Raw genomic sequence first — 24,646 nt, 5'->3', positions numbered from 1 at the left:
ATGATGGAGTGAGGTGATGTTGGCAGGGGTGTTTAATGTGCAGGGGTTGGGCAGAGCAGGCCAGGGGGACGGAGAGAGAGAGCGGCGCGAGGGGCGAAGCTGGGGTGGGTGGGCGAGTGGGATGGACGCCGCAGGCGCGCGTATTCGGTGCGCATTCGGAAGCAATAAGCTCTGGCAGGATTCGCCTTAAGCAGCGGCACCGAATAAGTGAATAGCCGCCCTTTGCACCCACCGTGGGAGAGTTCGGCAACTCCGCCCATTACCCCGCTGTCCGTGCTATCGGCTCTGTCCGTCAACACTGCCGGTCCGATTACTCCACCTTGCGTCTGCGATATAAAGTCGGGCAAAGGACCTTTGTGCCAAGCCCCCGGTATCCCGACCTCTCGCTCGCAAGAAAAACTATCATGTCCGAACTGCGGCAGCGCAAGAAGGAAGCAGCAGCCCAGGTGCCGGCGTACGAGAAGGCGCCGCGGCCAGCTCCGCGCTCGACGCGGCCGGTGCACCTCGCGCTGTCGATTGTGATCCTTGGCTTTTTCGTCCTGTACGCGCAGCGCACCGGCATCAGCAAACAGGGCCCATGGACGCTCGATAGCGGCAAGCGGCCCCTTCCCTCGTGGTACGCCGTGTGCGGCCGCGATGGCCGCAAGGCGGTATACACTGTACCCCCCGAGTCGGGCGTCGGCGCCGTAGAGTGTATCGTCGTGGGCGACAAGCACGTCGTCGACACGGGCAGCCTGGCCAAGGTGCGCCGCAAGTACGGCGACAAGGCGACCATTGGCGGCGTCGACGGCAGCCCCGCCCACATCAAGAAGGACGGCGGCCTGCGCATCATCTACCTCCCTGCCGGGCACTCGCTGACCCCTGGCCTCACGGACGCGCATGTGCATATCATCGAGTACGGCAAGAGCCGCGAGCTGCCGCTGTACGGCTTCACGAACATGGAGGACACGATCGCCGCCGTCGAGGCGTACGTCAAGGAGCGCGGCCTCAAGAAGGGCGACTGGATCTTCGGCATGGGCTGGGACCACAACGCGTGGCCGGTCAAGGAGTACCCCACGGCTGTGAGTGGGCTTGTGGCTGTTTGGGTGCGGGTGCTGGTGCTGATGCTGGCCAGGCCGACCTCGACACGCCGACACTGCGCGGCATCAACATTGCGCTCTGGCGCGTCGACGTGCACGCCGCGTGGGTGTCGCCGCCGGTGCTCGCGCAGATGCACAACCTGCCCGACGTGGTGACGGGCGGCGACATTGTGCGTGATGCCGACGGTAACCCGACGGGTATCTTCGTCGACAATGCGATGTACGAGTTTGTCACGCCACTCATGCCCCCGATTACGGATGAGCTGCGCCAGCGCTTCCTCGAGACGACGACGCGCGACGCGCTCGCCGTCGGCCTGGTCGGCGTGCACGACGCCATGGCCCCGCCAGAGGACATTGCCTTCTACCGCCGCATGGCGAACGAGGGGGCTCTGGGCGTGAGTGTGGCGCGGTGGTCTCGCTGACAGCCCCCCAGCTTCGTATCTACACCATGCTCCTGTGCCCTGACAAGTTTGCCTTCTGCGGCAAGGACGTCGAGCGCACCATTGGCGCAGGCGACGACCGGTGGACACTGCGCAGCGTCAAGCTGTTTGGCGACGGCGCGCTGGGATCGCGCGGCGCGGCCCTGCTCGAGGAGTACTCTGACCGGCCGGGATGGAGCGGCTTCCTGCTCGCCGATGAGGGCGTGTGGGCGCCTCTCATCAAGAACTTTTACGACGACGTGAGTGTGTGGCTGCAGCGCCACTGACACCGCAGGGCTGGCAGGTCAACGTCCACTGTATCGGCGACAAGGCGAACCGGGTTATTCTGGACGCGTTCGAGGAGGCGATCGGGGACGACAAGGATGCGTTCCGCGCTGGGCGACACAGAATCGAGCACGCGCAGGTGTTTGCCCCGAACGACATTAAGCGCGCCGCGGACCTGGGCATCATCGGCAGCGTGCAGCCGACGCACTGCACCAGCGACGTGAGCCCACCCACAAGGTGAAGCTGACCCCACCCGCAGATGGGCTACGTCGAGGACCGCCTCGGCCACGAGCGCGCAAAGGGCGCGTACGCATGGCGCACGTACCTCGAGGCCGGCGGCCGCCTGGCCCTGGGCTCCGACTTCCCCGTCGAGTCGATCGACCCCCTCAAGGGCATCTACGCGGCCGTCACCCGCCTGACGGAGAAGGGCGACAGCCCGCACGGCAAGGACGGGTGGTTTGGCGACCAGAAGCTCACGCGTGAGGAGGCGCTGAGGGGCTTCACGGTTGATCGTAAGTGCTGACTTTGCTCGCTCGCTAACGCTCGCCCGCAGCCGCGTACGCCTCCTTCTCGAACAACACGGGCTCGCTCACCCCCGGCATGCGCTTCGACGGCGTGCTCTGGGACGACGACCTCATGACGGTCGACATTGGCGAGATGCTCGACGTCAAGGCCAAGGCGACGATCATGGACGGGCGGATCGTGTACGGCGAGTGGCGTGTGTAGAGCGGAGCGAGCGCAGTGGCCAAGCATCTAGCATATCTAGACAAATGCATCAGACTATCCAAGGTCCTTCCTTCTTTTCTCTACTGCTTCGCGGCCTGCACACCCGCGGCATGCAGGTCGTTGAGCGTCTGGATGACGGTCCCCTTGAACGCGTCGGCATCAGTCACGCCGCTCGACTTCCACTCGCTGACGCTAAACTTGATGTCCTCGGGGTCGAGGGCGTAGTTGACGCCGTAGCCGTCGGCCGTGACGGGCGCAAAGCCGCCGCGGAACTGGTCGCCGGGGGTCGTGTTGGACGTGGACAGCACAAACGTCGAGCTGAGCGCGTAGCCTGGGTCGGTGAACAGGGATGGCGCGGCGCCCTCGTCGCCCGAGAGCTGCGCGCGCAGGCCAAGCAAGTGGCGGTCGACGCCCTGTCCGCCCGCGGCGGCATGCGAGAGCGCAGTGTGCGTGCTCGCGGCGTTCTTGAACAGCGCGAGCTTGTCGCCGAGGCTCGCGCTGCCGTCATCAAACGCGCGCGCAAACGCCTGTGCCGCGCTCGTGGCGGAGCGGATCGTCTCGGTACGCCCGTGCGCGAAGCGGCGCAGCGACGCCGACTCGTACGTCGCGACCGCTTTGCCGTGGTGGCGGAGGTAGGCCGTCTGGAGGGCGACCTGGAAGAACGCGTCGGGCGACACGCCGAGGCCCTTGATGAACTTTGCGCCGAACGGCGCGTCGCCGAACCGCAGCTTGAGGTCGGCGGCGAGCGCGCCGGCGCCCTTGCGCGCCTCGGCGATCTGGCCCGCGACGCCGTCGCTCACGTTCCACTGCAGCACGGCGGGCGGGGGCAAGCCGTCTGCCGCGGCCGAGGGGCGCTGGTCACGCTTCTCCTTGGCGATGGCTTCGAGCAGCAGCCGGCCCGTGGTGAGCGCGTCGACGGGCGTGTGCTCGCAGTTGACGCCGACGCGTCCGGTGGGCAGCACGACGAGCGAGATGGCCTTGTCAAACCACCGGTTACTGCCTGCGTCCGAGTGCGTGAGCGTGTGCCAGTTCTGCGCGGGGTCGGAGAGCGTCGCGGGGTCGACGTCGACGTCGAGGCACACCCCGAAGAGCGCGCTCTCGGCGGCGTCAAGCGACGCCTTGTTCGTCGCGTCCTGGAGCAGGGCCTCGCGCGCCGAGGTCCACAGGTCGCGGTCGGCGGCCGTGAGGTTGGCGACCGCCGGCAGGGGGCCTGACGCCGCGATCTGTGCATCGACAGCCGCCGTTGCGGCGCGCAGCTGCGCGGCAATCTGCTCAGTCGTCGCGCGCTGGCGCTGCGCGTTGTACACGGGCACCGCGACGCTCGTGTTGCGGTACTGCAGCAGGACGTGGCTCGCCGTGCTGGGGTACTGGTGCACGACCTTGTCGCGGCCGGGCTGCGGGATGCGCGTGGTGCCAAACTGCCACTTGTACTGGTTCATGCAGAGGGGCGCGCCGCGCTGGATGTCGGGCGCGAACGTGCCCTTGTTGATCGCGTCGTTGGCCTCGAGGAGGTGGGTCACGAGGCGCGCCGCGCGGTCAATCTGCACGTCGGTAGGCTTGCCCTTTGTGATCTGTGAGGTGGGCACGAGGGGGACCGCGGCGTTGTCGGCCAGAATCGCAGCCCAGTTGACGTTGATGTACGACGGGCCGCGCCACTCGAGGTACGCCTTGTTGAGCCAGATGTCCTCGAGCCACGAGTTGGGCGCGGCGGCGTCGACGGCGCGCAGGCGCTCCTGCAGCACTGGGCCGAGGCCAGAGGGGGACACAAACTCGTTCACCGCGGCGACGGAGCGCTTGAACTCGTCCTGCGGCAGCAGGGGCTCCAGCGACTCGAGGTAGCGCACGGCTGTGTCCTCCAGTGAAGGGATGGGCAGGCGCGGTAGCTCGTCCTGGAAGTCGAACGTGCCCGGCCGCGTCTCGGTCGTCTTGTGCCGGCGGCAAGCGACGGCGACGCGCGCCGACGACGACGACGACGACGACGCGAGCACTCTCCGAGAGCTGATGCGAGCTGCGAGCATTTTGCTTTGAGAGAGATGAAAGAGTGACACGACGACAGCACTATTAGTTTGTAGCTCGATAAATAACATCATTCCGGGTTTGTCAATAGCCGCTGATGGGTTACGTAAACGCACAAACGGGCGTATATGGCCCCCAAGATATACAACATGGTGACGACGTGCTATGCACAGCGTGTGGTGATACTATGCACTGGGAATGGAGCGAAGACGAAGGTAGTGATCACAACGACGGCCTACTTCTGTCTCTGGGTTAGAGCGACAACGCACGGGCACGGGCACTCACTTGAACCCAAAGTCGAAGAGCGTTCTCTGTGGTTTTGCAGCGCCGCCTCTTGCTGCCTGGCCCGCAGAGGGAGTGGCACCTGTCCGTGGGGCCTTCTGAGCTGCACCAGAAGGCTGAGGCGATGTTGGTGCGTCGCGTCTTACAGGCGGCGGCGATGGGACGGGGCTGCGTGGCGGTGGTGAACCTGGAGGGCTAGCCAGCGCTGTTGACGAACCCCCCGGCGCAGGCAACGACACCGCCGCACGCATCTTCTTGAGTGTGTCCCCTCCGTAGTGGCTGACATTCGGTGCCGCCGCAAACGCCGCCGTGAATGCCTTCATCGTCGCCTGCTCCTTGCTAGGATCGTAGATCGCGAAGACTACCTTCTCGAACGCGCCGTAGAAGAGCCCCTTGGGGCGGAGGAGCAGGTCGCGGAACACGCGCGCGACGACGACCGGGTCGTTCTGGAACACGCCGCAGCCCCATGCGCCGAGCACGAGCGTGCGTGCGCCGTGGTGCGCGGCAACGGCGAGGAAGCGGGCCGCGCGCTCCTCCAGCAGCTCGGGGATGTGCTGCAGCGACCGCGCGTTGCCCTTTATCAGCGGCCCGAGGTTGGGCGCGGCGACCGTGATAAACGACACGAGGTACGGCATCGGCAGCAGCTTGTAGTCGTTGTCGCGGTACACTGGCACATCGGGCGACCAGATGACGCGGTGCGTGTACCGCGCGTCCGAGCTCTCCCTGTGCGCCTTGTAAAAATCGCGCGCGGCCAGCAGGGTCGTGTAGAGCGCCGAGCTGCGACACAGGTCTTCCTCCTGCGCCGTAGCGCCGGTGAGGTACCCTCCACCCGGGTGCTTCGCCGACGCAAAGTTGAGCACTGCGATCGCCGGCGCCTGGCCCGCCGCGAGCCGCTCAGCCGCCTGCGTGCTTGTCTCGGCGGTCACCTCGAAGGTCGTCGCGTGCACCGGGTGGCTGGCGCGCGCCGACGGCCCCGATACGATGGACGGGGGCAGCGCCGACGGGTCCCAGCGCTGCAGGAGCCGGCCTGTCCCGCCCGACGTGTACGACTTGGTGCCGCCCTTGGAGGCCGTCACGAGCGACGCGAGGTTGATGCGCGCGCTGGTCCCGGGCGAGCGGTACTCGCCGGAGCGGATGATCGCCTCGTTCTCGGTACATATGCGTGCGTTGCGCGCTCGGCGCGCCTGGTGGTCCATCGGGGTGGAGTGGGCGGCGGCGGCGGGAGGGCGGGAAGCAGTGAGGAGGAAGGGCGCGTACGGAGGTTGGACGCCGGTGGCGTCGCGTCGCGTGGTGGGTGACGGGGGCGAGGTGTCGAGAGGTTCAGGCGAAGTCACTCGCGTTCGCTCGTTCTTGCCGAGTCCGATATGTGAGCGGCAATGACAAGGACCAAAGCGGTGATGGCGATGAGCAGAGTCGAGTTGCGGGCATCGGAAAGGCGATGATCGGACGAAGATCACTTGTAAACAATCGGCTTAGGTAAGCAGGGTGGCACGCGACTGACTTTGGCAAAGAGGTGTGCTCGAGGCCACGAGGACGACGAGGCGCGCACGGTGTGCAAGGGTGGGTATAGCAGGCCAGGACTATGGAGAGCAGCACGCCAGCCCCGCTTTGGTGCATAAGGTGGCGCACATCTGACAGCCAGACATCTGGCGGCACGGCACTCCTCACCCACCCATCACACCCACCTCCCGACGTGACGCCACTGCCACCCTCCGGGTCGCACACTCATTCCAAGATCCACACATGCAAACCTTGTACAAGCTACATTCCGGCGTCACCGCGCTTGCGTAAGCAAGTTGCCTGCGCCGCCGTGCGTGCACTCCGCCAGCATCCCGCGGCCGTCACCCCAGAAAACGACGCTATGCGCGGCGCATTCCGCTCAACATCGGCGTGACGGCGTGCGACGCTCGGCAGCGAGCCGAGCTGGGGCGGCGCTTAACTGGACTGTAATTACGGACGGGGGAAGCCTCGCCCAGGAGGAGGAACTACGGCGGCTCTGCGCTGCACGAGTTGGCGCGGCTGAGATGAGTGGGTGAGTGAGGTTGGTGAGCGGAGGTGCCACACAGGGGGCCAGTTGTGACTTGCTTGGCTACATCGACTGTTATTGCTTACAACGACTCTGCTACAACTTTGCCTTCGCTCCGTTCGCTTTCTTCAGATACGCCGTCTCCTCCGCGGACAGCTGGCCACCGAGCTGGCCAAGCACCTTGTCGAGGCCGGAGCCCTTCTCGATAAAGAAGTCGGTTTGTTCGGAGTATGTGGGGATGCTGCGGGCTGGCGTTCGTGACAGGTTCGGGTGTGGCGCTGGCGGCAGCGGGACATCAGCGCTGGCCTGCGCCCCCGGCTGTCCGAGCTCGTTGCCCGACACATCGGCCGCCGTGAGGACCGGCACGCAGCACGCGTCGGTCTCGTGGAAGAGCTTGGCCCACTCGTCGCGCGTCTTGGTCGCGAACGCATCCGCGAGCGTGCCGCGCATCTCGGCCCACGAGCTCGGGTCCTGCTGCGTCTCGACGCTGAGCGGGGACCGGAGGAACGGGTTGATGATTCGCGCAAACTCGGCAAAGAACTCGGGCTCGAGACACCCGACAGACATGTACTTGTCGTCCTTTGTCTTGTAGACGCCGTAGAACGGCGCGCCGCCATCGAGCAGGTTGTTGCCGGGTGGGTTGCTCCACATGAACGCGCCGCTCTGGGGGTGCGCGAGCAGCAGGGGGAACGACGAGATGTAGCGCGCTCCAGAGACCATGTCGGTGTCGACGACCTGCCCCTTGCCCGACGCCTGGCGCTCGATGACAGCGAACAGGATGCCCAGTACGAGCATGATGCCGCCGCCGGCAAAGTCGCCGAGGAGATTGAGCGGGGGCACCGGCGTCGAGGGCTCGCCGTGCGCGTCTTTCGACCTGATCATGTCGAGCACGCCCGAGGCGGCAATGTAGTTGATGTCGTGGCCTGCCATCTGCGAGTAGGTCGAGTTGTTGCGTGGGAAGCCCGTCATGCGCGCGACGATGAGGCGGGGGTTGAGCTTCTCGAGCTGCGCGGGGCCGAAGCCGAGCTTGTCGAGCACGCCGGGGCGGTACGGGTCGATGAGGACGTCGGCTTTCGCGAGCATCTTGTGGAGGACGGCCTTGCCGTTGGGGTCCTTTAGGTCGACAATGAGCGACGTCTTGCCGCGCGAGGTCACGTCTGAGCGGAGGCTGCCCCCGCGGTCGATGCGCACGACGTCGGCCCCAAAGTCGGCGAGGACCATGGATGCGAAGGGACCGGGGCCGATGCCGCTGAACTCTACGACGCGGAGGCCTTGTAGTGGGAAGGACATGGTGGGTAGCGAGCGTGGGAGATGGGGAGCGATGAGACTGGCAGCCGAGCGAATCGTTGCTCGTTTATATGGTGGGTTGTTGCGTCGTCGTGTGAGATGGACACGATGCAACACTACATGTCGTGTTGTCAACCGTTCTTGTAACTCGGAGACACGGCAGTGTGCTTTGTGTGAGTGTAGCGCGATGCCGGACCTCGGCCGAGTAACTACTTAGTACTTACATAGTGGGATGTCGAGTAAGTCGTGTTGGGTCAGCCGTGCACCCCCGGTTATAACCCTGCCTGGTGCCCCGGGAATCGGCCTAGGCCGATCATCAACAAATGACGGAAGTGGCTCCTGTAGGGGTAGACGAGCTGCTGGACCACCTGACCCACCATGCACCACCATACCGCGGCAATGCTGACACCGACACCCCACTGATCGGATCGATCTGATCTCGCTCATAACGATAAAAAGAAGCCGCAGGAGACCGCAGCATCCTCTCGACCCCCGCATCCCCCATCGCCCACCCCACCATGACAATCTACACGTCTGACGCCCCAGTCCCCGTCCTCCCCAAGGTCGGGACGTTCACCTACTTCTTCCCCGAGAAGGAGGGCGACAGCCCGCTCCCGGCCGAGGCGCTCGACCCCAACATTGTGTCCTTTATTGACGGGCTTACGGGCCGCGAGCTGCGACGCGGCCAGCTCGAGGACAGCGCGCTGCGCCTCGCGACCGGCCTGCGCTCCATCGGCATCAGCCGCGGCCAGACAACGTGCCTCTTCGCGCCCAACTCGCTCGAGTGGGTCATTGCCATCCTCGGCTTCCAGGCCGCCGGCGTAACCATCAGCCCGCCGAACGTGACCTAGTGGGTGTGAGCGGCGTGCTGCAGTGCTGACTCGTGCGTGCAGCGTGCGAGAAGAGCTCGCGCACCAGTACAACAATGCCGGGTGCACCTCGATTGCAGTGGCCGAATCGCTTCTCCCAGCCTTCGAGGAGGCACGCTCCTTGTTCAAGACACCAGTGCCCGACAGCCGTGTCATCGTGCTCTCTCGGCCAGACGCGCCCCCGCATCCAAAGTACAAGACGCTGTACCAGCTGCTTTTGGCCCGCGGCAAGCCCGAGAGGTTCGATGGCGACGCCGCGCAGGAGACCATCTGGCGGTGCTACTCGAGCGGAACGACGGGTCTGCCCAAGGGCGTCAACTCGAGCCACTACAACGTGACGACCGAGCTTCAGGCTGCCAACACAATGTACACAAAGCTGGACCCCGAGAAGGACAAGATCTTGGCGTTCCTCCCATTCTTCCACATGTACGGCTTGTGCCTCGCGGTGCACCAGCCCTTGACCTCGGGTGTGCCAGTGGTTGTCTACCCTCGCTTCGAGGAAGAGTCAGTCTTGCGTGGCATCGAGAAGGTAGGAGGACGGCCGTAGCGTAGCTGACAGCAGTACCGCATCTCGTACGGCATGGTCGTGCCGCCAGTGGTGCTCATGCTGCTCCACTCGAAGATTGCGGACAAGTACGACATCTCGTCGCTCCGCTCGGTCAACTGCGGCGCCGCGCCGCTCAGCGGCGAGCTCTGTGACGCCTTTGAGCAGCGGTACCCACACGCCAAGATCGTCCAGGGGTGGGGCATGACCGAGACGACGGTCGCTGCGACGCTGGGCACGGCCGACCAGATCACCAGCAAGGCACTGCAGAATGCCGTGGGGCGGCTCTTGCCGACGTATGAGCTGCGCCTCGTCGACGAGGACGGCAAAGACGTGCCCAGGGGCGAGCGCGGCGAGATTTGGCTGCGGGGGCCAGCCATCACTAGGGGGTATCATGAGAACCCCGAGGCCAACGCCAAGTCGTTCGAGGGCGACTGGTTCAAGACGGGAGACGTCGGCACTCGGGACGAGCAGGGCTGGTACAGGTGGGTTTGGCGCTGGCCTTCTGGACTCTCTCCTAACCCCCCAGGATTGTCGACCGCGTCAAAGAACTCATCAAGTACAAGGGCTTCCAGGTCGCGCCCGCCGAGCTTGAGGGGCTGCTGCTGCAGCACCCGGACGTGGTGGACGCCGGCGTGGTCGGCGTCGAGATCGAGTCGCTCGCGACGGAGCTTCCTCGGTGGGTGCGGTGTGGACGGGAGAGGGGAGAGGCAGACAGCCGGATCACACTGACTGACGCCTCAGCGCCTACGTCGTCGTCGAGGCGGGCACGCCAGTCGCCAACACGGCCGAGCGCGAGCGCCTCAGCCAGAACATATACGACTGGATCAAGGCGCGCGTCGCGAGCCACAAGAACCTCCGGGGCGGGGTCATCATCGTCGACGCTATTCCCAAGTCGCCGTCGGGCAAGATCCTGCGCAAGGACCTGCGCGTGCGCGCCGCGGAGGAGGTCAAGAAGAACCCCCCGGCGAAGTTGTGAGCCGCGGTTGTTGTGGCTGTAGCGTTGTGTCAGAAGGAATGTATCTTGGTATGATCAATCTGACGAGTGGGCTGCGGGTGTATCGTGACGAGGGGTTCGAGCGCACGCAGCCGCTTGTCTACTGATGGCTAAGGAGGATGTCAAGGGGGCAGCGGATAGGGATGTCTCTGTGGCATTCGAGTGTGGCGGCGGTATGGAAGGACTTCATATCAGTTCCGGTGCTGGCCGGCAGCGAGCAGCATCCAACAGGGACTGAAGGCACGGGAGGATTAACAAGTCGCTGCGGCGAAGAGATTGGTATGCAGGAGGAAAGAACTGGAGCGATAACGGTCATCTTGGGCCCATAAGGAGGAGAAAGTGGCAGAACGAGCACAGGTAGTTCGTCTACGCATACCCATGTTGTCGCCCAGCGCCCCTGCCAACGTCTTTCGCTCCTCCTTGCGACCATATAGACGGATTCTCGTGGGCATATGTATGCAGGCTGACATTGCTCGTTTCACACGGCGGCATGGCCAGCTGCAGCTGCGCCCCAAGCTCGTTGCCTCGCTGGTGGCATATGTAGTGCGTGTCTGCTCTGCTCGACTCCTCACTGGCCTAACGCACCGCTCCGCCCACGGCGCAGCATCGGGGCACCCAACCCAACCCAGCCCCACACGCAGCGACACTGTCTGTCCCCGGCACTAGCATCTCATCTTGTACGGCGTCTGGAAAGCAAAGCCCGGCAGGTCGATCGCCGCCACGGTTCTGGAGCAGTCGCCGCCAGCCAGCCAGCCCGCGAGATCGCCCCACTGAAACGCTGCGTCGCCACACCGACACTGCCACAGAGGCAGGCACATGCACGCGCACACGAGGTGAGTGATGTCTTGGGGGGGCGGGGTGGTGCTTGAGCGAGACACAAGGTGCAGCTGGGCGGCGTGGGCGATGCCACGCCGTGCCACTCGACGCTCACGCCAGGACGCCCCGTTTCGCCTCGCTCTAATCTAACCTTATGCCCCACGATCGCCTCGGCGCAGGCAGGGCAAGCAAGCTCGTGTGCCGGATCTCGCGCCACATCCCACGCAGTCGCCGTGCATGCCGCCTGCCACACCACCACACTGCAGCAGTATTCTAGAATCCGGCGGGCGCGATCACATTGCGGTTCCTGAAACATCTTGCCCCTTCGCGAGGAGACGGCGGAGACAGTCACTCACTCACTCCCCACCCGGCCCACCGGCCCCTCGTGTTCGAGGCTGGCGAGCCGTCTCCGCCGCTGCTGCCCAGCACCGCCTCGTCTCCTCTCCGCGTCTCACAACTCTCCGCCAGGCCCGTCCCGGAGGCCGGCTTCTGTCATGTGTGGCGGGCGCTCGGGTGAGTCGTCCTCGTCCGCACATACGCCAGGGCACGTGCCAGCCTGCGCGTGCAGATGCAGAAAGAGGGCGGCAGCGGCGTGACTGGTGACACCTTGATGCTCCTGCTCCATGTCTGTCCGGTGCTGACATTCGGCAGTGGACTGTAACCAGGGTCGCGTGTGTGAGTGGTGTACGACGACGACGCCATGCCGGCCAGTTAGCATACTGCTGCTCCATTGGAAGTGCAGGTGGGCCGTGGGTGGGCGGGCGTCATCGCTCGAGTAAGTCGCCGGCGACAGAAGTCAGAGAGAGAGAGTGACATGTAACGCTCGGTAATGCTTGGCGTCGTCGTCGTGGTCGTCGGCATCCGGGCGTGCCTTGATCTCGTTGGCTCGCCTCGTTCGCTGGCTGGTTGTTGTGAAGGCGCGCTTTTGATTGGGACCTGACACGGCAAGGTGAATGTGGAAGCGAGTAGTCAGTTAGCTGCTGGCATAGTAGCCGCCACAGCTGCGAACACTACGCGCGCGACGAGCACAAGCACAGCACGACTGAGTTGCTGGCTGTCGACGCGTGAGGTGTCGACGCTGCTGCAGAGTCTCGACCACTCGGGACAGGTACGTACGACCATGCCACCGCGTGCTGCCCGCTGTTGACGTTGACGGCAAGTTGCTGCTGCTGCTGCTGCCAAGCAACTTGACGGCGACGAGGAGCGGCGATGCCTGCACACTCTGCGGACAGGCGCGTACCTTGCCATGTTGTAACGTTCGTCCCGGCCCGAGCCAGAGTGAGACCGCCGTGACGTGTGTCATCTGTCTGTCAAGATGGGAGGTGTACGACTCGGCCATGGTGCGCAGTAGACGCGCCCACCGACCCTCGCTCGCTCCCATCCATCCGGTCGACGCGCCGCCTGCCTTGCCCCCTCCCCTCCCCTCCCCACACCCCGCCCGCTGCTGTCAGGACAAATGAGCAATTACAGCAGCGGTTAGGCCTTAAACACGGCGTCCCTAATCCAGCATGCCAGCGAGCCAGCACCCCTGTTACCCCGTAAACCGAAACAACGTAAACAAACGCTGGGGTTTATGTAATGTCGTGACAACATTGGTGCCTGGGTGAATCCCTTCACTGTTCCCCGTTCCTCGCAGCTGCAGGCGGCTGCTAGCTGCGCCAAGTTGGCCAAGTTGGCCTGCCTCATGGGCCAGGGCAAAATAGGTTCCAACACAAGCTGACGACTACCAAAGTACTTTGCAAGGTCAACGGAACCGGCACCAAGCGTGCAGTCCAGCTGGCTGGCGTCGGGGGTCGACAGACCGCCGGTTGGGGAGGTGGGTATGGATGCAACTCGCAACAATAACAGCAATAGCCGCAATGGCCGCTTTCAGTGCGCGAGCGCGCGCGCGCGCGTCCTTGCTTTGTTGTGTCTTGTTGCACAAGTGCCTGTTCAACCTTTTGGCCTCATCCCGCTTCCCGCTCGCGCGCCCGCTGGCCCGATTCCACGCAACCGTGTCTGTCCGTTTATCTGTCCGCTTCTCCGCCGCCGCGCCCCGCGCTTCGCGCGCCGCCGCCGCCGACGTTGACGTTGACGGCGTCGTGCTGCAATGTGCCGTCAGACGTGTCGACGACGGGCAGGCGCGCTCGCGTCGTGGTGCATTGTCAGTCAGCAGGCCACCTGCTAGACTGTGCACGCGTGAAAATGTAGATCGGCTAGGCACGGGAGAGCACGCAAAAAGCCCCGGCCTGGCGTGCGTCTCTTGGCCCGCATGTCGGCATGGCACGCACGGCCAAGTGCAAGCTGGCTGCATGAGCTGCTGCATCAAGGCATGACGAAAGAAAGGGCGGTGCAAGTCGCGATATTGTGCATGCCAAACGGGCTATTCACGGCACTTGTAGTGTCCGTTCGTGACGTGAGCACGAAAGACACGGCTGATGGAGGGAGTGAGTGGCATGCCGCGGTGCGGGGTGGGTTGCAAGTCGGTGCATTGGTGGCTCGCATGTACGACAACAAGTTGACCAGCCAGGGATGGATGGTCTGACTGGCTGACGCACACGACGGCCGCGGCAGTGTGTGCGTTCGTCGGAATGGTAAGACTGTGAATGGGAGAGTGGGATAGTGGGAGTTATGCCTTTTCCTTGCCGTTCAAGATGGTGGGGTTTAGATGAGCTTGTTAGCATACTGCAATCTTGTCCACCCGTTGATTGCGGACTCCCTTGGTCCGTGTTGGAGCTAGTGGGATATGCTGTCACTGAATAGGCTTTTGATTTCCGCGATCGCATTCATTAGGGGAGTGGAAAGTGAAGTGTGGTGAATCACGAGCATGACGTCGGGGTCTGAGAAGTGGGGTCGGGGGTCGGACTGCACCAGTGTTCGGGGTGGTGCTCGTAGCGGCGCTCGCTCGTTGCTGCAATGTGACCCGCAAAGGGTTGAAATGCATTAAATAGGAGACACAAAGTGTGCCGGCAGCGGTGGCATCTCGACACTGACGCCACAACGAGCGAGCACAAAGGGACCATGGGTGGCGGCGGCACAGAGGGGAGGGATGTCATTTTTTTTTCGGTGCCATTGTGCCAAGTAGTCCGCTTTATTACTCGTAATGAAGAAGATGGACACGCGTGGGTGCATTCTTCGTTCTGGCGGCATATAGGCGGCGGCGGTGGCGGCGTCGTCGTCGTCGAGAGGGTTATGACCGGTGGCGGTGGTGGCGGCGGCGCGGGCGGCGACTCACGCAATGTACGTACGTGGGCGTTTTCTCGGCGGTGCGCGAGTGCGCGAGTGCCAAAGCCCGCGCGGGGCCGGGCGTGTCTCGCCAGTCGTCAGTCGGTATTGCTCCTCCAACGAACAGCAGCCGAGCCGATGGACAAAGGTGAAGAGCGAGCGAGCGTGCGCCGCCGCCGCCGCGATCAAGGGCTGCTGGACTCGTCGGACCACACGGGTTTACGGCTCGGTGGCGCGAGCCGATCCAGGGCCCATTAAGGTTGAGCGCTTGAAGGCGGTCAATGGACGCCGCGAATGGTCAAGCGCGCGCCTCGGCAGCGGCAGTAGCAGCAGCGCACAAAGGCAGAAACAGCAGAGTAAACCCGCATAAAAAAGCCAACTAAGATGCAGTCGTAATCTTGACGCAGCACAGTTGCAGCATTCCTGCAGGACGGGCCACGACCTGTGACTCACCGATTCCTTTACGGGCGCGAAGGGGTGCGCGCTCGGCGGCGAATAACGCTCAGTTCAGCAGTGAGGGCAGCAGCAGCAGCCACCAGGCAGCAAAGAATGCATGCCCATCTTGGTGTTGCGAGCCAGCCAGCCCTCTACAACAAGATTTCGATTTTGCCTTATGCTTTGGGTGCAATGTCGCCAAGCCCACAAGGGGTGCATAGTGCGAAGGGGTGGTTGCGAGACAGACCCAGTAAACAGCTGTGCATGTAGTGCATGTACGCATGCCACCAAGTGGTCCATGGATGGCGTCGCAGTGGACCTGGTGTCCTGGTGTCCTGTCCTGGTGAGGTGGGCTGGGCGACGCCTCCTGCTCGCCCGTTGGAAAGGCCGTCAACGCCAGATGGGGCAGGCAGTGGCTTCACACTTCAGTCATTTCAATGTCCACCACGCACGGCCACCCCGATGTACGTCAGTGTCGCGACGCACCCGTTTAAAATATTACACACGCTACGGCTCTGCCTGGTTCAGGCCCCCGGCCGAGGCACGCTCCGGCGTGCCGGCAGTGACGCGCGCACACCTGTCTTGGGACCAAAAGTTGGTGGCGGGTGGGGGTGGTGGTCGGATGGGACGCCGGTGGGGTTGTGGGTGAGGTTTGATTGAGGGTGAGGGTGTGTGACGAGGCTACGACTCCCAGCCGCCTCCTCCGCCACCCTTCTGCTGCTCTGCTCGTTGGCCCTCGGGGACTTGTTTTCGGTTCGCGAGCAAGATGGGCTCCTTTTTCGTCGTTCGTGTTAATAGTCGAAAAGGAACTGGCCTCAGGGGCTGCCGAGTATGGCTGGCAGGCAGGCTGGATGGCCAGGAGGCCGAGAATGACAAACGGTCACCGACGACCCAAGGTGGTGGCTTTGGGGTCGTTGTCGTGCGCGGGGGTTAGACGGCAGCAGCAGCAACGACAAGCCAGTGCATAGCAAAGAGGCGCAGGCGCAGGTGGGCCTGTGGTGCGACTCAACTCAACCATCGCAGCTAGGGTCTGTGTCTGAATAGGTGGTAGTGGTGGTACTTGTCTGCCTCGACGGCGCACGCACGCACACACGCAGCAAGGTGTGTATTGTGTCAAGCTTGAGTCTGCGCGCCGCCCACTGGCTGGGGCAGTGTCACGCCAACAATGATGGCAGCAAGCGGCGGCAGGGACAGAGACGGGCAGCGAGTGACGGCTGTCTCACCGGCGGCGCGGCGTGATGCAAGTACAATAGTCGCGCTCGCTTCATTCCACAGTTTTGCTTTGCAGGCCAGCCCAGCCGGCCAAGCCAGCGGGCGGCTGCACAAGGCCCGAGGTACGGGTACGCGCAGTACGAGACTGTAGGTTGCGCTGCTGCTGACAAGGAAAAAAAAAAACCGATTCATCGAGCCAAACTAAAGTATGCACTATGGCGGGACGAGGGACGGGTACCGCCTACGCCGCCTCCCGCGCGACCGCGCGAGCAGCCAAGGGTCAATCCATCCGGGTCGGGGTGTGGGGGGGTCAGGCAGATACCCTTGCAAGTACCAACCGCAACCCTGTGCATGATGCGATGGGTCCAACGCCAGGCGAGCGCCTCCCGATCTCCGAGCAGGACGCCAGGACGAGTAGCCGCAGCAGCACGAGCCGCCGCCTACGACCGACAGCGCCCCGCGATCGTTATCCAAGCAAGTCTAAGTGCACCAGAGACATGGGACCGCTCGCTCGCCACACACCGGCCACTGCCGCCGCCATAGCTCGCTCTGCCTGCATGCCTTGCTCACGCGTACACATGGTCACGGTCGAGATGATGTACTCCCCCTGCCTGGGCGCATGCATACCTGACTCACCCCACCCCACCCACCAACCCACCGCACCACCCCGACCTGACCTTGACCTGCCTGCCTGAACTGAACTGACCGCCGCCGCCTCCGCCGCTGCCGCCTCGTCCTCGCTCTCGTCCTCGTCCGCCGCTGCTGCTGCCGCTGCCGTAGTTGGCGCCTGAAGTATATACACATTTGCGCGCTAGCAGCATTGAGCCATTGAGCGAGATCTGTGATCGTCCTTGCGTTTGCTCCTCTTTATTATTATTATCAGCGTCACCCTTTCACTCTTCGGGTCATCGACACACGGCAATCGTCGAACACTCACTCGCCCCCCCTCACTCGCCATCATCCCCCCTCCTCTTTCCCTCTTCTTCTCTCCGCCCTCTCATCCTCACCGGCCATCTCCTCGTCCTCGTCGCCGACCCCGCCTACAGCACTGCGCGCTCGACACTAGAACCACCACCCGCGACCTTCTCTCCCCTTCTCCTCCTTCTCCGAGTAAGTCGGCTTCCCGTGTCTGCGCGCGCCGTGTTGTTGTTTGTGTTTGGGGGCACGGGCGAGGATGAGCGCTCGGTCTGTGCGCATGTGTGCATAGGCATGCATGCTGCAGAAGGGCCGACAGATGGCAAGCAAGACGACGGCGACGGTGGTCCCGACGACTTGTCGGTGACTGGCAGCATGCCTGGTTGTGGGCAGGCGTCTGGGTGGTGACCCCTGGCTGGCATGGCTGGCTGGCTGGCCTGACTTGGTTTGGTGGCCGTAAATGGCGTATCAGGGCACCCTTGTCCTGTTGACGCTTTAAATTGCACCATGTTGGTCGATGTGTGTCGTCTCCTCTCCACTCTCGTCCCGCGCGGCTGTGGCCCAATTCGGCTGAGTGCCGAGAGACACAAGCCAGAGACATCCATGACAAGTCGGAGTGAGAGCCAGAGACACAACGAGACCACGACGACAAAATGGAGTGCCTTGCATGCCTGCCTGCCTGCCTGCATTCGTCTCATCGAGCCTAGCTAGCTCGTGACTCTAATGTAGAGTGACTGCAAGTCGTCACCGTCGTCGCTCGCCCGTCGCCGGCGCCTCCGATCCTGCTTTGCGTCTCTCCAAGCTCCACTTTGACTTGTGTCTCCCCTTACCTCTCCCTCCCATGTACCGGTGGCGTTCATAACGGCCGCCCGCCGGCTCTGCACCGACGCCGCTGGCGCCGCCGCCTTGAATGTGCTGCCCAGTCGCCGCCGTCGCCATGTTTTGCATGCGGGGCGCGGGGCAAGCCAAGAACAGTTGTTGCATGGGCCACCGCCCCGAGTGGAACACGGCCTGGCCCGCGCGCGTGCTACAACTTTGAATGGGGTTGGCTTGCATGCATGTCGGCATCGTCCAGTCGCGTTGTCACCTTTTTGGTTTAGACGCGTGCGCGTGTAACATGCACGACGCAAGCAACGAGGCCGAGGCGAGGCGAGGGTCGTGGACGAGTGCGTGCCAAGCTCGCATGTCGATCCCTCGTTTTCTTCCCCCTTTGCGTCTTCGTGCCCCACTGCGTCGTGTTGCGTCGTCGTGTCGTTGTCGTGAAGCGTATCCTTGCTGTCGTCGACGACGTTGCCGTCGGTGTGCTCCTCGCTCCTCGCTCCCCCCGTCACAGTGACAAAGTGACACACCCACTGTTCCCCTTGTTGTCTCCCTCGCCGCCTGCCTGCTTGCATGTGCCGATCTTGTCTCCCACCACATTTCGTCGTCGTCCGTCTCGACCCGTAACTGACCTAAACTCTCTCCCCTGGTTTTTTGATCACAGTCGGCTGTACCGTCAGTGTGCCCGCCCGCCCGCTCGCATTTCGGCACAAGAATCGACGACGACGACGTCGACGTCGTAACCACCACCAGCAGCAGCAGCACCACACTGCCTGCGACCACCACACACACGACGCCTCGGCTGTAGCCTTCGCCCGCCCGCCGCCCCGCCCTTTTGCCATACGCGCGCGCGTTGCGTGGTCGCCGTTGCCCACTGTACGAAACGGCTCCCCCTCGTACCTGTCGCTCGCTGGCTCGCTGTATTGTTGAAATCTGGGTTCTGTTCCTTGTGGGTAAGTGAGCTTGTCTATTACTCTATTGCGGTGCCATAAGGTTGTTGGGTTCGGCACGGGGCCGAGAGGGGCAGGGGTCAACGGCATGATGGCTCCTGGCTGGCCACCACTGGCTGCTGCTGCCACTACCAATCTACCCACCTTGCCCCCCCCCCCCCCCTTTCCCTCGCCCTTGGACCTGAACATGCCTTGCCGGCCGTGTCTTGACTGGCACGTCTGCCGTATGTCTCTCTTTACATGCGTCCATGGGCTTGCGACAAACGGTAACGGCAGATCGGACTGCTTGACTTTGCCGCTCAGTCCCGCCATGTAGCCTGCCGACTTGCACCCTTCCCCTGTCATATGCGTGCCCCCTCTCACACCCACACACACACACCCACACCACCCACACACACCCCACCCACAACATCCACAGCAGCCCTCGTGTCTCACGAGCCGAAACTGTATCCTTATCCCCCCCTCGTCTCCTCGATTCTCCATCCCCTCCTCACCCCTCCCCCTCCCCCCTTCATGTCGCGTCGAGGCAATCGCCCAGCCTGCAGCCTCCGCCTCCGACGCCGCCGCCTCCGCCGCCTCCGCAGCCCCACCCGCCACAACCCCTCCTCCCCCCCCAGCCACCACCGCAAGGTCCTCCTCCTCTTCATCCTCCCCCTCTCTCCCCTCGCTCATCCTTAATCCCACTTACACTATTCAGCTGCCCGGTTCCTGGATATCTCGCGACTCACGACCCCGACACAGACCCGAGAGGCTTGACACCCACCACCACCACGGTCACCGTTCCTGCCACCAACGCCTCTGCCTCTGCCGTCGTCGCCACGCAGCGCGAGTCAAGTGCCATTCATAGAGTAGCGTCGCGTGGGTAATCGCACCTTGACTCCCCGTCACAGCACTGTCCCATCGTCTACATTGCCTGTCACACACCACTTTTGACGCGCGCCGTCCCTCACGACAAGGTTCCTCCCCGTCCGGTCGACCCGATCGAAACGCCCCACCCCCACCTACCACCAACACCACCACCCACGATCCTTAACCACGTCGACGACTTGACAACTTGTCGTGTCTAGCATTGCATTGGGTACGTTGTCCACATTGTGCCCTTCAACATCATTGCCCGTGTTTTATCCGTCCGCCCCCCTCGGCGTTGCGCTTACGCCCCCTTGTCGCATTCAGCTCTGTTCGCCGCGCCCGTCCCGTCGCCCCCCTTATTGTCTTGCGTCTCCCCTCTGGCAGCGAAGGCGCGCTCACTCGCTATCCCTACGCGACGACCAGTGCACACCGCACACCACCACAACTACCACCACCCGCACGAGCAACAAACGCCAGCGCGCCGACCGTAGTCTGGCCCCGCGGTGCTCAGCCCCCCCTCCCCCTCCCGCCGCCACACTTAGCCTTGCACTGGCACCAGGAGTCGTCAATTGGGCGCCTGGTGCCCTCTTCTACGCTCCCTCTTGCTTGGACGCTCTCGCCTGTCCTTTGTGCTCGCTCGCTCCGCTCGGCGCCTTGCCCCCTTGCACTCAGCCACCAGTCGGCCTGTGAGTATTTGACTTCCTTGCATCACACACGCCCCCCCTCGCCCCGCCACCACCACCACCGCCGCCGCCGTCAGACACGGCCGCAGCAGCAGCAGCAGCAGCAGCCACCACACACACACGCGCGCGCGCGATTGTCTTCTCGCGGGGCCACCCCCTTTCACGGGGCCTCCTCCTCCTCCTGCCTCACCGCCCTCGTGCACGCTGCTCCCCCTCTCCTCCCTGTTCCTCACCTACGCGCGCCGTTGCGGCAACATGACTACAACCCTAGTCTATCCGTGCCGGCGCCGTGCACTCCGATCTCCCTCCCCCTCCCCCTTGCCCTTTGAGCGAGCGTCACACTTGCCGTTGTCGGTGTGATCTCTCACTCCCACTCTGTGTCTGCTTGCATCCCTAGGACGCCCTGGCTTCTTCATCGCACATCCCCCATCCCACGAGGCGTACGCTGACGATTCTCTTCTTCTCTTACAACCTACTATTGCTTCGTCTCCATCAACGCACGCTCGCTCGCTCCCTCGCTCGCTCTCCCGTCTCGTTACACGCGGTATCCCCTATTAATTCTCACCACACAGTCGCTTGCCATCAGCCCTCTCACCCCTCTCTCGTTTAACCTCCACCACCACCACCACCCATCACCACAATGGAGACTGATCCAAACTCGTACGCCGACCGCGGCGCCTCATCCTCGTCTTCAGCACCAACCCTCCCCCAGCGACCACCAACGGCTGGCCACCGTCCAAGCAGCTCGCAGGACACTCACAGCACGCATGCTCACGCGCACTCGCACTCGCACAGCCATGGTCATGCTCATTCGCATGGTCACCACCCTCTCCCCGAACGTCTGGAACGTGTCGACCCCAACCCACGCGATCCACGCGCTGCAACCCACCCCAGCCCCAAGATTGGTTCCAGCACTGCTCCTTGGAACGAGGGCCTGACGAGCGGAGGTGGCCGCCCTCCGAGCCCAAAACTTGCGCCGAGTCCTTCGCTTCCTCCACCACCCCGCGACGAGGCACCAGAACACGCCGAGTCGTCATCCCAGGCCCAGAGTCGGCGATCGGCGGCAGAGACTCCAGAAGTGGAGTGCGAACACCTCGCAGACATGTACACTCCCTTTGTGTCGCCTGCTGCGCCTCAGGCAGGTTCTGCCATGGTCGCAAGTCGCGCACCTGCCATTGCACCGCCATCAGCCGACCACCTGCGGCATGCCATGCAGCACCCCCAGCACGACGCTGTCGTCGTTGGTGGCGTCAACTGCCCCACCATTTACGAGCCAAGTCCGGCACCCGAACAACAGCATCGCGAACAACGGACACAGGACGTCGGAATGGACCAGGCGCCATCTACCTCCTCCATGGCGACGCTTTCGGTGCCCCAGTCGGGTCTCATGACTTGCAAGCCCCTCGACCGCGTTGCTTCGACTTCTGGGACTTCATCTCACCCTTCGCCACCATACCACGGCCGCAGAAAGGACACTGAATGGGTTCGTCGAGCGCAAGCCCGCAAGGGAATGGAGAGAATCGCTTCCCACCTCGGCGGCTGCCATGCGCCACCTGCTCCTCCCATTGTCTTGAAGAAGCGGGCTCGCTCCTTCTCTGACCCTCCCGAGAGCCATCGCCCAACCAGCGTGCAGGCGGCCCGCAATGCGGCAAAGTACTTTCGGGGCCTTCCCCGAAAGAAGATGCGCGTCTGGACAGCCAAGGATGCCGCCGAGGCCGCAGAGGGTGAGCGCATCATGCGGCAGATCCGCGGTCGGGCAACAGACCACTTCATCGCTGCTGCTCGCGAACCACCGGTCAACATGCGTAGCCTGCGTGTCCTCGACACCAACGAGGTCCTTCGACTTCCGCAGATGCGCCATGATCTCTTGTTTGACAACTTTGGCTTCCGTCCCATCCACAATGCCATGGCCTACACCTCGACGACCAATTACGGCCTTCTATCGACCATCTCGCGCTCGCAGATCGTCCACCCGTCGCCTGCCTGCGAAACCAGCAATAGGTACTGGGACTGCATTCGGGCCGAGGTCGAAATTGGCTGCCGTTGCACACGCTGGGACAACGCTTCCCCGGCGCGTCTCAAGGAGTGTATCTGTGGCCGCTGGAAGGAAGGATTGAGCGAGGAGCAGTGGTGGAGGGAGTCGCGTGCCACCTGGCCGAGCCGTCTTCCCAAGCTCGTCCAGTCGCTTCGCGAGATCCTCGAGAGCCTCATGGCTTCTACCACCCCTTGCGTCAACCACTACGCCCACTCGCTCAGCCGCGACAACAACGCCGTTCACACTGGTGTCTGCCCCACCGTCACTCACTCGCTCGTCCCTACTCTGTTCGCTGCCCTCGACCCCGAGTTCCTCACGATTCAAGTTCGCCGTGGCAACTTTGACACGGACATCTTCCGTGTGATCGGCGAGGCCATGAAGGTTCACTGCGCGCCCGTCCGTGACTCGATGGTCGACGACATGGTCGCCACTGCCACGGGCTGCGATGGGCGTGTTCCCGACGTCGTATCGGCCCTGCGCAAGTGCTTCGACTGTGCAGAAGTCATGAAGCTCGACATTGCCAACCACCAAGTGCAGTCGCTCAAGGGAATGCTCTGGCAGCAGGCCGAGCAGAACGAGATGACGACCTTCATCCACTACCTTGTTGCCGCCGGTCGCAAGCTTGAGAGCTCCAAGACGTACGCGTGGATCAATGCGGCTTCGAAGCGTGTCGCCATGACGACTGCTCCGCGCGCTCGTCGCCACCTCATGGGCCAGTGCTCGTGCTCCTCCAACACCGAGTTTGTCATTCGCTCCCTGACTGAGGGCTTCATCGACCTAGTCTTTGGTGACTGGGTCGAGGACAGCGAGGCATGGCCGCCGGTCGTCCCCTCTCGATGCCCCGGCAGTCCCAGCACCGGTCAGGTCTTCCCAACAAAGGTCATTGTCCCCGAGCTGTTCAAGATGGACTCTTGCAGGATCAAGAACTTCCACGCCGAGATGGTCGACATCGCCATCGCCAAGAGCATCTTGAGCGCTTTCAAGGAGCACTACCTGCGGCAAAACCCGTCGGCATCTGCCGAGGAGATCGAGGCGCAGGTGGCCCAAGTTCGCGAGAGCTACAAGCACGTCATGACTTTGGGCAACGGTCTCGCCCGCACCGCGTCCGACTGCCCCTCAGACCTCAGCCTGCACATGGCGCACCGCATCGTCTTTGCTCGCGAAGTCTACGCGACAGGGCCTCGGAGCCAAGCCCATGTTGAGGTCGTCAACCGCCTTGCGCAGGACTTTGACCGCCTCATTGCAGACAAGTTCGCGCGTCGGGATTCCGAGACCTACCTTGTCGCACTCAAGGACCTCCGCCAGCTCGTCTCGGTCATGCTCACCAACTCGCTCCTTGTTCACCGCGTGCAGCCCGAGTCCTTCCTGTACGACATGCGTGGCGTCGATACCCGTCCATGCGTCCCAGCCGAGCAAGGCGAGACCATCGCCGTGCCTCGCCTCCGTGTCCCCGCTCGTCGCTTCGTGACCCTCACCGAGCCTCTTACTGGTCAGGGCCCCTCGACTTCGGACGAACGTGAGCACTACCACCGCCCCGCCGACTCGCCCAACGTCAAGGCTGCGCGGGAGCGCTTCAAGTCGACCGTTGCCCAGTCGACTTCGTCTGAAAGCGAGATGGCGACCCGCCTCGGTTTCGACCCCCTCGTGCATGAAATCCGTGCCGTTGTGGCCCGCATGGTCAAGACGGCCGACTTCAACCTCTGTGTCTTTGCCAACCTGTACGGCAGGCAGGGCATGCTCATTGGAAGCGGCGACGTGCTCCCGCTTCCTGAGCTTTCTCAGATCTAAGAAGGCAGCTACCGGCAACCCGTAGAGCCGCGCGCCTTTTCCTCTCTCCTATCATCTACACGCTCTCTCTCTCTCATTACTGTCATAGTATTAATATCTCTCCCTCACGGCGGCACGGAATACAATATACACACATGGGTCCGAGCCACACGGCATCTTGATATCCCACCACACGACACATTGCGCCATACCGGCTGACATTGAGCTGTGTTGTAGGACCTGTTCAGCTATTTATTGTAGCCTATGCATCAGCTCGTAATTCAAAAGACACGGAGCAGAGTTGGGCCAGGACAAGAGACGAGTCGCTCAAAGGTGATGGAGTTGGGAGCCACAAAAGACTCCACACTTGCCGGTTCGGATCCGAAGCTGCCACTCTTTCGTCACTGCCTCAAAACGCAGCTTGAACACCG

The 24,646-nt window shown here is 63.3% G+C and overlaps 6 protein-coding genes across 9 annotated transcripts; 3 read left to right on the top strand and 3 right to left on the bottom strand.

Moving 5' to 3' along the window:
* Positions 1–404: 404 nt before the first annotated feature.
* ytcJ_6 (Putative amidohydrolase YtcJ) lies at positions 405–4,467 on the top strand (the record flags this gene model as incomplete). 2 transcript variants are annotated; one of them, XM_062767566.1, is made up of 7 exons in its annotated part: positions 405–1,061; positions 1,115–1,474; positions 1,513–1,758; positions 1,794–2,003; positions 2,043–2,295; positions 2,337–2,665; positions 2,720–4,467. In XM_062767566.1, 6 exons carry the CDS (start codon positions 405–407, stop codon positions 2,507–2,509), a joined length of 1,899 nt encoding a protein of 632 aa, XP_062623550.1. In that variant the 3' UTR covers positions 2,510–2,665; positions 2,720–4,467. The 2 variants fall into 2 exon arrangements, with proteins under 2 accessions (XP_062623550.1, XP_062623551.1); XM_062767567.1 differs by having other exon boundaries at positions 2,337–4,467.
* Positions 2,590–4,527, bottom strand: CHAT (Choline O-acetyltransferase; the record flags this gene model as incomplete). Its single annotated transcript, XM_062767565.1, has 1 exon — positions 2,590–4,527. One exon carries the CDS (start codon positions 4,525–4,527, stop codon positions 2,590–2,592), a length of 1,938 nt encoding a protein of 645 aa, XP_062623549.1.
* Positions 4,528–4,581: 54 nt separating this feature from the next.
* LOC62_01G001092 (uncharacterized protein) lies at positions 4,582–6,003 on the bottom strand (the record flags this gene model as incomplete). The annotated part of the gene is made up of 2 exons (XM_062767564.1): positions 4,582–4,770; positions 4,811–6,003. 2 exons carry the CDS (start codon positions 6,001–6,003, stop codon positions 4,761–4,763), a joined length of 1,203 nt encoding a protein of 400 aa, XP_062623548.1. The 3' UTR covers positions 4,582–4,760.
* Positions 6,004–6,929: 926 nt separating this feature from the next.
* Positions 6,930–8,123, bottom strand: Amacr (Alpha-methylacyl-CoA racemase; the record flags this gene model as incomplete). The annotated part of the gene is made up of 1 exon (XM_062767563.1): positions 6,930–8,123. The coding sequence occupies one exon, from the start codon at positions 8,121–8,123 to the stop codon at positions 6,930–6,932; it is 1,194 nt and encodes a 397-aa protein (XP_062623547.1).
* Positions 8,124–8,638: 515 nt separating this feature from the next.
* Positions 8,639–10,512, top strand: 4cl1 (putative 4-coumarate--CoA ligase 1; the record flags this gene model as incomplete). The annotated part of the gene is made up of 5 exons (XM_062767562.1): positions 8,639–8,970; positions 9,014–9,518; positions 9,552–10,018; positions 10,063–10,212; positions 10,278–10,512. 5 exons carry the CDS (start codon positions 8,639–8,641, stop codon positions 10,510–10,512), a joined length of 1,689 nt encoding a protein of 562 aa, XP_062623546.1.
* Positions 10,513–16,925: 6,413 nt separating this feature from the next.
* On the top strand, positions 16,926–24,476 carry SOK1 (the record flags this gene model as incomplete). Of its 3 annotated transcripts, none has more annotated exons than XM_062767559.1 (5): positions 16,926–17,307; positions 18,740–18,884; positions 19,512–19,739; positions 20,273–20,416; positions 20,986–24,476. In XM_062767559.1, one exon carries the CDS (start codon positions 21,054–21,056, stop codon positions 24,234–24,236), a length of 3,183 nt encoding a protein of 1,060 aa, XP_062623543.1. In that variant the 3' UTR covers positions 24,237–24,476. The 3 variants fall into 3 exon arrangements, with proteins under 3 accessions (XP_062623543.1, XP_062623544.1, XP_062623545.1); XM_062767561.1 differs by lacking the exon at positions 16,926–17,307 and adding an exon at positions 17,372–17,386 and having other exon boundaries at positions 19,623–19,739; XM_062767560.1 differs by lacking the exon at positions 16,926–17,307 and adding an exon at positions 17,372–17,386.
* Positions 24,477–24,646: the final 170 nt, after the last annotated feature.

Source organism: Vanrija pseudolonga, chromosome 1, assembly GCF_020906515.1.
Source record: "Vanrija pseudolonga chromosome 1, complete sequence".
In the NCBI taxonomy this organism is placed as follows: Eukaryota; Fungi; Basidiomycota; class Tremellomycetes; order Trichosporonales; family Trichosporonaceae; genus Vanrija; species Vanrija pseudolonga.
This window is presented reverse-complemented; position numbering and strand designations above follow the sequence as displayed.